Source organism: Eutrigla gurnardus (assembly GCF_963514095.1).
Source record: "Eutrigla gurnardus genome assembly, chromosome: 2".
NCBI lineage: Eukaryota > Metazoa > Chordata > Actinopteri > Perciformes > Triglidae > Eutrigla > Eutrigla gurnardus.
Window position 1 is genome coordinate 11,031,064 of NC_139916.1, and position 13,336 is coordinate 11,044,399.

General features: G+C 41.1%; 1 protein-coding gene across 2 annotated transcripts in view; it reads right to left on the minus strand.

The window, feature by feature from the left end:
* Positions 1-1,339: 1,339 nt before the first annotated feature.
* asic1b (acid-sensing (proton-gated) ion channel 1b) overlaps positions 1,340-13,336 on the minus strand; it is a 148,801-nt gene continuing 136,804 nt past the window's right edge. The window contains exons 5-10 of one of the 2 annotated variants that reach the window (XM_084037111.1): positions 13,126-13,182; positions 12,419-12,572; positions 5,713-5,804; positions 5,310-5,389; positions 4,583-4,684; positions 1,340-3,907 (exon numbers count right to left, since the gene is read on the minus strand). In XM_084037111.1, the coding sequence (XP_083893237.1) occupies positions 3,812-3,907; positions 4,583-4,684; positions 5,310-5,389; positions 5,713-5,804; positions 12,419-12,572; positions 13,126-13,182 (581 nt within the window). In that variant the 3' untranslated portion in view covers positions 1,340-3,811. The remainder of the gene's footprint in view (positions 3,908-4,582; positions 4,685-5,309; positions 5,390-5,712; positions 5,805-12,418; positions 12,573-13,125; positions 13,183-13,336) is intronic. The other variant, XM_084037112.1, reaches the window with a different exon arrangement.

The following is a 13,336-nucleotide window of genomic DNA, read 5'->3' on the forward strand; positions in this document are numbered from 1 at the left end:
GGCTGGAGCCGATCCCAGCTGTCATTGGGCGAAGGCAGGGTTCCCCCTGGACAGGACGAAAGTCTATCAGGGCTAAGATATAGAGACAAACAACCATTCACGCTCACATTCACACCTACGGGCAATTTGGAGTCATCAATGAACCTATCCCCATCCTGCATGTCTTTGGACTGTGGGAGGAAGCCGGAGAACCCGGAGAGAACCCACGCTTACACGGGGAGAACATGCAAACTCCACACAGAAGGAACCCGAATCCGAACCCAACCCGGGAATCGAACCCTCTTGCTGTGAGGTGACAGTGCTACCCACTACACCACGGTGCAGCCCCCCATTAGATTTATCTATATTAAGTACTTATTTCTTTGTTAAATACATGTTATATTAATAATCTAAATCAGCAAAGTAGCAACTAAAGTCATTAATGAAAGCTGTTATATAAAAGTAATGGATTAAAAAGTACAATATTGACCTCTTAAATGAGTTAAAGTATGAAGTGAGATAGAACATCTACAAGAGTAGCCTTAGTATATTAGTTATTAGTACAAATTGCAGTTAAGAAGCCCACCACTCGTGTAAAAAAATAACGTTCAAAACAAGTTAAGCCAATGTGATTTTTATTGTGCGTTTATGTGTTAATCTACTTATTGGGAAATGACAAAACCCTGTGCAACCACATTAAGAAACTGCGAAACAAGAGCGTAATCTCCTTGTTGATGTCGATGAGGAGATGTGATAAGAAAAGATTAGGAGGACATTTACTCTGAGACAGACTGATCTAGTGCGAGTGGGTGCTCGGTGACGGCAGACGGAGCTATTATACCGGCAGATCAGGGCGAAAAAACATTCACATGACAGGTTTCTAAGATATAACAAACATTACAAGTCACCTGCATGAAAACAAAGGCCTTTACATCACACCCAGCTGCCCGCGGCCGATTAGCTGAGGGTGTTACAGCCATTGAAGAAGGGCAGTCAGTTTGGGATGGATTCCAGTCCAGAATTACCTTTCTTTTATACTGTCCTCAGTTTGGCCGCGTGTCAACCAACAAGGTGAAAGCAAGGAGGGAGCTGATCTTCACACTGGGGGAGCTGAATGATGTCACATAGTGATTTTATCTCACTCAGGAGGAGGAGAGACGGGGCTGCTTAACATCCTGTGAAACTGAATTAAAGACCACAAAGACTACAGGAAATCATTCATCATTTTTTTTTTTGGGAGAGATTTTCAATGTGCCTTATCTGCAGGGTTTCTCTCCCGTATTCTGAGTCATTTTCTGAGTCAAAGACCACCGCTCAGACAAAGACACAAATGGCAACAGGAAATTAACAGCATCATCTTTTATTTTCTTGACGAATTTGTCATCAACAGAAAATAATAAAACCATCATGTCACGTTTCTGACATTCAAAACAGGAAAAAAAAGTCTTCATCAGATGTTGGAGCTGGTTGACGGGAGCTTTAACACTCGTGTATTAATGTGTGGTCACCAGCCGGAGAGGTTTCTCCTCTGAGTGATGAAAAATTGAATCCACACTCACATTTAGTGAACAATGTTGATGTTTGGTTTCCACCGTGAAAAAAAAAAGAAGTAAACTTCTGTCCTAGAATAAACCTTAGCGGTGGAACTGATGTGCAGCCGTCCGAGCAGCAAACAGGATTTCAAGGCAGGCCATGTAACGAGGCTCTATTCACAGTCACGCATCACCGAGCAGCCTTTCTAATACAAGCGTGGCAGCTGGCAGCACCAGATGTACAGTAGAATACGAGAGAAGCCGTCCGCTGGCCGACTGACAATCTTGATAAAACTTGGTATTGGCTGTGCAGGATATTTCTCATCCATCCTTTTGTCATACTGCAGCAGAAAACTGTGATTACATTTCAAGAACAGGGAGCATGAAAATCACCAATGTTGTTGCTCGCAGCTGTTCAACTGCAGCACAAATGAACGGTGGAATTAGATAAGTAATATTGTGTGTAATAACGGACTCCTGCCCCCGAAGCCCTCAATGCTAAATGCTGATTTAATTCCAATAACATGTTGTAAGAAGCGAAACACCAGATAAAATGTTGATTAGAAAAAATAGTCTTCGATGAAGGACAGGATGCTTAATTTGATTTTCCGAGGGGGACTTGTGGTTAAAAATGAACATATACACAGTGTCTGGAGTTGAAAAATACATTGCTTCCCTGCTTACCTATTCAAGCAAACAGAGGAGAAATAAAAAGGCTTCAGAGAGGGAACACACTGGTGATGAATAAATCCTCAGAAGAATAACATTTTCCAAAATGATATTTAGATTTTATTTATGCTTTGATAACTAAATAGACCAGCCTATTACCTGGTAGATGGAGACAGGGTTATCAGGCAATATCGAGTATGTTTTATACGAAAGAAGAAAAAAAAAAAAACCCAACCCAAAAACAGTCTGATCAACACGATATTAATAATATGACAATATATCAAGAAGAATAGTACGTTGTCTTTTACATCACCTCTACATACTGGCGGTATTGTGCTTTGATAAGACTTTTGCAACTAGAACACAGATACAGAGTTTTTTTTTTTTTTTAAACAGACCCAAAAAACTCCAAGGATTTTAGCGATCGACTCTTTCAGAAACAAAAAAAAATCACCTCACCTTCATCCTGCAGTCGAGATAAGAGTTTAATGAAGTTGAATGAAAACTCCCTGACTCTTCGGGCACATGTCAAATATAAAAAAATAACATAAAATAAAAAACAAAACAAAAAAATGATTGGATGAGAAAAGAAATTAGGTGCAGCTTTCATTCATCGGTAAGTCAACAAACATGCTGTATCACACACACACACACACACACACACACACACACACACACACACACACACACACACACACACACACACACACACACACACACACACACACACACACACACACACACACATATGGGATGCGTGATCTTCCTTTTTCTGTATATCATTGAGGCAAACTTGGTAAATATATAATATATATATATATAAAAAAAACAAATTGTTTTTAAATCAGACATGAAATGAAAAACATGCACTGGACAAACACAAGCATGCATTTACATAATGAGACCTGAAATCACCAGTACATTTTTAAATGGTAGATGATGCACCTCTACCGCTACCACTGCCACCACAAGAAAAAAAACCTCCCTGCACTGCACACCCGACTGCACTCATGGTGAACACAGATACATTCTAGTACAAACTAAACAAGAGTCGGGCTGTTGTATCATGGAGCGCTGCAACAGTTACATATGTTGCTACATGTACAGTGGAGTAAGCAGGATGAAGTCTTGCCCCTCGAGCAGGCCGGTGACGTGTGAAACCATCGTGTGTTGCTGTGTTATAGAAAAGCATGAAGCTTTTTATGATCCATCTACGGTGAGATAGCTGTACATGTTTCCGTGTCTATTTTTTTCTTTTACATTTGATTTTTAATTTTTTTTGTCTTTTGAAAGAGAGGTCCGTGTTGGCAAGGTTCCTCCGTGAGCATCCTTTGCGGCAGTATTCCAGAGGAAATACGAGAGATAGAAGAGTTTGAGAGTGCTGCATGAAATGTTCTCCGGAAAAAATTATCAGATTTTTTTTTATTTTTATATTTGGGATATCTTCTCCACTTGGCCTCGGGTGACTGTTCTTTGTCGTATTTGATTTTGTTCGCTTTTACTCCCATTTCTATGTAAAAAGTGCCTCTGTTAAGACTTTGTATCAGTTCCTCCCCTGCGCTGGATAGTTCTTGTTGTATGGTTGGCTTTGGTTGCATAACACGCACTTTGATGCTTCACCTGGGTCTTGCTCAGCAAGTGAAGTCCTCAAAGTTGGCCTGGCCCGGGTGATGAGGTAGCATGTTGCCGGGATACGTTGATGGTGTACGCAGGTTCTCGCAAGGAGCCTGAGACGAGTAGAGATAGAAGTGAGAGAGGAGGATAAAGACAGTGGAGATAAATGATCATCGGGGAAGGAAGTATTAGAGATAGAGGGGGGAGTCATCACAAAATAATATGCATTTGAAAAAACTTTTAAGTCATAAACTCCCAGATAAACATGACAACAAAGCTGGATGGAAACAATACTAAGTAAGTTTCCAATCAGTGGTGTTGTGGTCGTTGATGAGGTTTTTATCCTGCTCGGTGGATTACAGAGCAGGAAATGGGTTAACACACCTATATTCTCCAATTGCATTTTGTCCGATAGCAGGGTATTTACTGTGAACCTCCAGAAAAAGAGGTGGGTAAACCCTGTATACACACACGTATAACATTAACTACACCACAGCTTGCAATTAAAGTGGACCGGCTTCATTCACAGGCAGCAAATAAGTGAGCTGTCACACCTTCCAAAGCTCCAATTCTGGCCTGTCGTTGCCGGTCCCATCACCAGCTTTGATTTAATTCCAAACCGCTTTCCGCTCTCCTACTTTTCTCTCTCTCTCCCCCTTATCCCAATCCCCGTTTCACTCCCGTTCCTGTCTCTCAACTCCCCGCCCCCCCCATCTCTGTCCCTTCACTAAGTCCTTCCCTACTGCCAACAGCACACAGCAGAAAGTATTTAGCAGCAGCCTACTGACATGGCGTTTCACATCATCCAGGCTCAGCACGGCTCCCCGGTCGTTGTTGTTGCGGCCTTTGTGTTTCTTCTTCACGCACCGGCACAGCTTGTACTTGATCACCTGAAAATAGGGACGGACACCCTAATTATTGACCGTTTTGTATTTGGATCAAAACAAAATATCCCAAACAATCTATTCCTCTTTTATTGTTGTCTTTTCATTGTTGAAGCCCATGTGCTTTGGAGTTCAGACAAAGTGACATTCAAGAGATATTGATTTTATGAGCCTACAGATAGGTTTGCTCTTTGAACCTGCATGTGAACACACACACACACACACACACACACACACACACACACACACTATCTTCCTGCATTGCTGGTAGGAGGGAAGGCATGCGGAGCGCAAGACAGAGTTACTCTAATGAGAACAGACAGAGACATCCTGACTAATCTAAAATATAATACATCCAAAATGTCAATGTATTCAGAGTTGCTGCTGCTGAGATGTGTGAGGTGTGTGTGCGTGTGTGTGTGTTGCACAGAGATAGACTGCAGGGTTGTGAGGGACACAGCGTCCGTCACGCTTGCTAATGTACATTGTGCAGATGTTAAAATTGAGTGAATTTCTCCTTTATGTGAGCAAGTAATTCAAATAACTAATCGTTTCCATAAACAATACATCGCACTGAACGTGAGTGGGAGGCTCCCGACGACAATGATGATGATGACGGGAGATATTTTACCTCATACAGATAGTCAAAGAGTTCGAGAATAGTGAGTATGCTGGCTCCGATGAATAGACCCATTTGACCACCGATATCACCTGGGAAGAGAAATGAGAAATTCTACATAAACACAAAACAAAGAGGAAGATCACCTCGGTTCATTCACACGGAAACAGCTTTGAAGTCATGCGGTATTGGGGTCTGAAAGGTGGGGAATGTGACAGAAAACATAGATGTTTGGGGGGGAAAGTAGTTCAAAAGCCAAGATAGATAGAAACCGTGCTGTGTCTTGTGGGACCTGAACACCTATTATAAAGATGCAAGCGCTTGCATATCTGTCACTTGGGATAAAGGGCATCTGTCATGTTGCTTCCTGCATATAATCCATTCCCATGAAGACACTTGACAGCCATTTCCTTACCCAGGAGGCCTGCCAACTCATATGCTTTCTTTTGTTCAATGGTTTCGTAGTTCAGCGCTTCAAAGTAGATATCCAGGACCAGAATGTTATCACTGTTAACAGAGACAAAAGCACAGATTTTAAGTCACACATTCACTTTTTTTTAACATTTTTTTTTTATCTGAGTGTCCTGAAGCGAGTGAGTTTTCCACTTCCTGCGGATAGCGGAGCAGATGTGTTGCGTTGAGCAAATAACCTCATAATTTCCCCTGGGTGTGTAAAAGGCAATTTTTCATTTTTTTCCCAAATTGTCCTTTTTTTCCCTGAGTCGCTATTAACACAAAGTCAATAATGATGTTAAGCAGATGCAATAAAAGCGTTTTTCTGGTCGTTATTTTGCAGTTTTTTGAGGTTGTTGTACAAAGAGTTGAATGTAGCAGGTATTCCCAACACAGTTGTATCGTGTTGCTCATGTTCCTCTGGTCTGGTGAGAACTGTGTGCAATCCCTCCATCTGTGACCTCTGACCCCACACATAGCCTACAACCCTGTGCATCTTATGAACGCCACCAAGTGTCCAAAATAACACTGCAAGATACAGTAAATCTAAACAAAATAATATGATATGCCAACAATAAACATAAATGACTCCTAATTGTCTTAAGCATATGACAAAAAAATACCAATAAATATAAAATAAATGTATTTGATTTAGCACCTTTTACAGCAAAAGTGCTTCACATGATAAAAAAAAACAATCTTAATCATTGAAATAAGACCCAAACAGTAAAATGAGCAGGCAAAGAATAAATACCACTGGAAATACATTAAAACATAAACATAACATAATTAAACTATTTAGGAGCTGTAATTTAAAGGAGCTATACACATGTTATATATTATATTATTATATAATGTTATACACACATTTTTCTTATTTTCAGGGCCACTAGTTCTCGCTGTACAGTAGGGCTCAGCTTCTTGGAGTAGACATTTCAATTTTTATCGGCCTTTCCAAGATGTTGCACTATGCGAGTACAAGACCTCGTGCATGTGGTTTGCTGTCCAGTATTCGGCTCGTTATCCGGGCACAACAGAGAGATAAGCACTTCAAAGCAAGCGCCGCCGGCCGGGTAATCAAAGCACAGAGCGCCTTCATTCTCCGCTCAGCTAGCCATTAGCTCACTATAAGATTACTTGTCCAATAGTGCTGCGCTGCCATATTAATGCTCCAAATTTGGGTTTCAGCACCGTTGAGAGCTGAGTGCAACACTGTGATGGGATCCTGTTTGGGGGGGGGGGGGGGGGGGTTAAACACTTTATCCCTCTGCACTTGAGGTTTTGTCGTGTATCAAACCATCCAGTTTTTACTCTGAGTTCTCTTTACTCTCGGTCACAGTCTGATCTGAGAGAAGAAACTTGACTTCTTGACAGATACAGCATTGCGATGCATGAAAGCAGAAGTCTGTGTCAAGTGTATTTGCAACTTCTACTGTACTGGCCAGTTTGCCAATGCTGGGGAAGATTACGAACATACGTTTTTAACCACTTCCTCCTGTCTAGACCACTATAGGGCTGATCTAGGTTCCTCCCGCATCTGGAGGCTAATCTGGGGTTTCTTTCTCCGTGGCCAAGTTGTCCGTAGATACATCGTAACAACAGTGTGGATACGTAACACTCCTCCGAGAAAATATTCAGATGTTTGGCCTCCTCAGGCACCGCTAATCTATTCAGGCAACCACCTACTCTCAAAGGCATCATCCAGCATCCGATCCGGTTCGTTCAAACGACGGTTTCTTTGACACCATTTTTTTTACCAGCTTCCAGTTCATTTTTTTGAACCTTTGTCTGTAATTGAAAGAGACGACTGCTTGGATAAGACCACAGAATCTTTCCTTTTAAGTCTTGCATCTCTTTTTCAACCTTTTCCTTTAGTTTGTCGGGATCGTTTTCAAAGCTCCTCGTAGAAGTCAGAATCTCCCTTCTCCTCTTAGCTGCAAGTTTGCTGTCTTTACTTTCAGGAGCCAAGCTACAGCAGCCTTCCTCCATGATTAGAAATAATTAATATGAGTTTGTGGGTTTCATTCATTGTGATGTTGTTTGAATTCTGGATCACTAACAGAGACTGCGGATTCCAAGTGAGGTTTTGGCCATTTTCTGTCCGGTTTGCAGAGAAACTCTGGTCCCTTGATTAACCTCATGCAGTTTAAGAAGCGGTCTTCTGCCAGTCTGAGGTTTCATCTGCAGGATATGCAGTAGCAGCATCAGCAGTATCCCTCCCAAAAGAAGATCCTGTGTGCTACAAATATCTGGAAGCCTTTGGTTTCTTTGTTGACGTACTTAAGCACCATGAAGATGGATTTGGCGATGCGTCTTTTTGCAGCATTGTGTCAACTCTGACAGCGAGTTCCATTACGGGAAGTGTCATTTGTTTTAACGGGGCCACGCTGGATTTTCCTTTTATGAATGCAGCATGCGCTTCCTTGTAATCCATTTTTCTCTGTCTTAAATATGGAACTGGTACTGCAGTCATCTGGCACCTGGTGTTTGATAAATGGTGCCGCTGTGCATCTGATTTGACCAAAAGCTTGTTGGCTTTATGCACCGTCATTTTGGGGGGAAATGGTGACAGCTGTTTGATGTTTGGACGTTAGCATAATGAAAAAGAATGTTGATTCGTTTATGGGGCAAATTTCTATTTCTGAATGTCCTCCCGTTGGGCCAAATCAGGCTCAACATCCCACTGGAGTTGAGATCTAAACCATAACGCAGACTTTGTATTTTCTCTTTTCATATTTGGTGAAAGTAAAGAAACTCTGGTAAAGCCAGGGGATGTGAGTTAAAATGCAAATATGAGCTGATAATGTCGAGATGGAGGTACTAATGAAATGATCTCACACTTGCTTGTTTGGTGTAAAGTGTGGAAGATGTACTTCCAGCTCCTGCAGTTTGACTGCAAGCACAAAAAGAATCCTGAGTAAACGGCATGAAAACAATCATCATACGTTAATTCCTCGCCTGTGGCGGTAATCTTCAGGGGTCCCCTGCCTTTTATTTTTGGACATACTCCCACAGCTCTGTCAGATGAGCTCAAACACACTTCAGAGGCCTTTTTCACAGCAGCCATGTTGAGTTATCACAGCAGGGAAAGCACAGGTGGAACATCTAACTATGGCTCTGGTCTATTCAGTGTCCGAGGAAGCCTTTCAAGTGAGCCAGCATGTACAATACCAGGACCCTGGGCCTTGCTCACCTGAATGGAATGCAGCCTTTATTGATTAGAATTTCTGGTACAGACAAGTCAAAGCATAAATGTTACAAATGCGTTTGTTTGAATTAGCCTAATGTTAAACTGGATGTTGTTTAACACTATTTTGGTAGCTAACGCAATTTCAACAGTTTATCCATTACTTTTAATGTTAGCTAACAATTTAAACTGATTATCCATTACTTTTAACGTTAGCTAACAATTTAAACTGTTTATCCATTACTTTTAATGTTAGCTAACAATTCCTACTGTTTATCCATTACTTTTAACATCAGCTCACTATTTTCAACTGTGAATGTTAGCCAACAAGTTTGATTGTTAATCCATTAATTTGAATGTTAGCTTACTATTTCAGCCGGTTATGCAATGCTTTATTTGATTGCACAGAAATCTGACAGCAGTTACAGTCTGAGATATTGAGTATTAGTCCAAGTCTATGAACGGACCTTGAACGACTGAATTTCAAGGATGTTATATCATTGAATCCCCCCGAAGGTCTACTCCAGAGTTGCGGATCCTTTGAATTCTAGACGAGTCCTTCGTTCAGAACATTTTCAGGGATGCATGTAAGTATCCTCTGTGCTCCTAAAATACCCATAATACTATGTGCACAAAGCAGTTTCTAGTTCTCTGATTTGAAAGTAGGGGAAATATGTTTCTAAACTTTCAGTTATTTCACCTCAGCATTCTGCCAAAATCAGTTTCTGGACAATTTTCAGTCACTGAATCTTCACGGAGATTGTTAAGACGTTCCTTGTGCAGCTATTGCAGAGTTTGATTGAAGTGTGTTGTCTCTGTCAGAGTCTGATGGCTTAACTGTACGTTTTATTTATATACTAACTAACTAACTATAACATATGTTAAAATTGACTTGAAGTTATTCATTTAATAGGCCTACAGATTTTGAATCAGTGTAAATTGTCAATAAGGCAATATATTCTCAGTAATGTCGTTCTGAGCAGAGAATGAAGTCGCAGCTTCTCTGTTTACATAGCCGGGAGGTTATTATTGTTTCATTGTTTTAACTTTGTATCCATTACTTTCAGCTATTTCAACCATCCATTACCTCCAGCTGTCTATATCAAACATTACAAATATAAATATTTGTCTGTTCCTTTTAGCTAACAACTGTATTTCAACCAAATATTGAATAAGTAGTTTATTCATCATAATTAGCTATTTATTTAAATCAGTCATCTATTATTTTTATTGCTACTGTTTAGAGTTATTTTCCTGTTTGCTGACTATTTTTCATGCACAAAAAATTGCGACACCAAAGTTATTACAGCTAACTCTTTATAAAATGTCCTTTTAAGACATTTTTTTTTCTTTAAATCAGTTAAGCTTCTCTACAATCAACAGCTGCAGAAGTAGTTGCCCCCCGAGGGAACATGGTTGAGAATCACTGATTGAATGAAAACACTCAAATTGTTATTTTTTTTATTGTGTTATTGTTGACATTCCTGGCTGTTTTCTGCTGATTTGTAGGGCCCACCTGTGTGAGGTGTCAGGCTGCAGCTTGAGTAATGCTTCCTCACTGTCAGGTGTTTTTTTTTTGTTTTTGCTTAGAGAGTAACCTGCAAAACATCTGATCAGAGCTGTGGTCAAACAGCCCATGACGCTGTTGTGTCTCTCACTCTCTCTCTCTCTCTCTCTCTGCCTGCCTAGAGATTCCCAGGAGAAAGTCGATCCACTGTCACAGACTTCAGTTACACACCACTAAACACTGTGCAGCCCAGATAACAGAACACTCCCAATAATGCTCATCAGACCGAGATTGCCTGAAATATGGCCAGTCAAAAATGAACTGGATGGACTTGGACCCGTCCACAGGGAATTAAATAAAACTTTGTGAAAGGTTTTTTTTCCCACCACTCTGGCTACACATGATGTAATTATCTCCTCCTCAACAGCTCCGCGGGGAATGACAGATAAAAGATTCAACTGTTGCACCCTCTCCTCATTCTGTTGAATTAGTTGATCTTTCCATTAGATTTAGCAAAGAAACAGTATATAGTCAGCTCATTAATCAAATCTAACTGGACTGAATGAAAGCTCCTCATTCTATTTCCTCATCTCAATATAAAAAAATCCACGTTTGAACTACTGGTTGTAATAGTTATTAAGCAACCTTTAAGCAAGCTGCTTGAAGGAAAAACAACGTTAGAACATCGACATTCTGACGTCTGAAGAAATCCCCTTTTGCTTTGCTTATTACTTTCATACGTTCAACAAATTACTCAAAGAAGGAACAGATTATTCCCTTTCTCAACAAAACCGATTTATTTAACTCAATATGGCAAATGTATGCATTTTAACTCATAAAGGTCACTGTAAAACTAAAACAAAAGGAAACACATTTTTTCTATTACATTTGGCTTGAAACCATCAATTTGGACAACAGAACTTCTAAAACCACAACATGACAGCATCATATTATCACTGTATGATTCTACAGATAATTGTATTTCGAATCATCCCCCAGCACCAGAGAAGGTAACAGTTAAAGGTCTCCTTCCTCTCAAGAGTTTAAAACTAAAGGACTATTTCCTGTAGGGATGCACCAATACTGATGCTCCTGTACTCGTACTTGTACTAAAACAATACTGCAACTAAGGTAACATAATGTTACCCTCTCATCAGTTGACCCTAATAAGCCGCCCAGCTGCGACGATAACCTGATGCACATGTTCAATCCATCATTTATCAGCAGCTGCAGTATGGAGCTAAACAGTCTAGTGAGTCTCCACCGCATCAGTTCCTTTAGATGTGCAGATGTCAGCTGTGTGTTTGCTGCTAGAATAATCTGTCAGGGTTTCTGCTAAAGTATTACAAGGCTGATGTAAGGTTAGCGAGAGGGCGGTCGAGAGAGAGAGAGCGAGAGAGAGAGAGAGAGAGAGAGCGAGAGAGAGAGAGAGAGAGAGAGAGCGAGAGAGCAACAGTGAGTATGAAGTCAGCAGTAATGTTACAGTGTGAATGTAGCAGTGCATTTTATTTTATTTAAACTATAGCTCCTCAAGATCCGTGAGGAAATGGGTTCCTGGTCTTGTTTCCAGCCAGCTGGTCAATAAAGTGAGGCTTTAATCTTTAAGGTGGACCAGCACCACTCTCATTTATGTAGCTGCTCCTCCGAGTGTTGCTTAGCTTTTTTAAAATGTTTAATATTTCTTTTAAATTACACACTTTTAACGCTTAATCATCCACATCCAAAGGACAAACTCTGCTCAGGAAAACACAACGTTGAACGTTAAAATGTCAGCAACAGCATCGCCTTAATTTGTGTCATAAAGTGAAGATCATCTGATGAAAATAAAAGCCGTTTGATGTGAAAACCTAAAATGTCCAATCAAACGCGCACGCACGCACACACACACACACACACACACAAACACACACACACAAATATTTTCATATTTTCCACAGCACCAAGGTGATAGTGTGACATAAGAGCGTGACTTACGCGATGTACTGCTCCGTCTTGTTGAATTTCTTGGCGAGGTACTTGGCCGACGCTTTGCTGGGTATCTTGACGAAGGACATCTCTTTACCGAAGCGCGTCATGTTGCACGGCGTCTCGCACACACAGTAGTCATTGTCTCTCTCGACAAGAAAGTCTAAAAAAAAAGAGACAGAAAGAGAGAGAGATGGAGGACAGGGACAATGAGATTAGAGACAGATAGATTTATCGTCCCCCAGGATGACACAATGCCAGCAGAGTCAAAGGCATCAAACTTGTGAGAAGACTCCACAAGAAGGGAAGACACCAGAGACCCTTATGGGAAATATAAAAGATCTGCAGCGACAGAGTGGGAGAGACGGTGGCAGCCAAAGGCCAAAGCGTGAATCGGTGTCATGAGAGTGTGAGAGAGACTGCAAGAAAACGGGCAATGGACGTGAATGGCCTGAAAGTTATCAGTTGATGGGGAGACGGGGGATTTTTGAAAAGAGAGAGCCTCAGCGACGTGCCTGAGGTTTTTCGATGACAATGGCTGCCATCAGACTGAAGGAACACTATTATCTGTTATCAGCAGCGATCAGGGGGACTCACACACACACACACACACACACACACACACACACACACACACACACACACACACACACACACACACACACACACACACACACACACACACACACACACAGTATGCTGGGTTATCTCCTTACCCAAGGCGGGATCTGCACACTCCTTGTACTGCTCCGGGGTGCAGTATGGGGCATCTCCTAAGGACAAGGCAGGAGAAAAACACAATGTTCTCAGTGGGAACAGAAAAAAAGAAATAAGGAGGACACGATCCGGGTACGCGATTCATTTTTGTCTGGGAAGTTTATAACCGTCCGTTTCAAGACTGGATATTCGTCACAAATGTGATCTCAT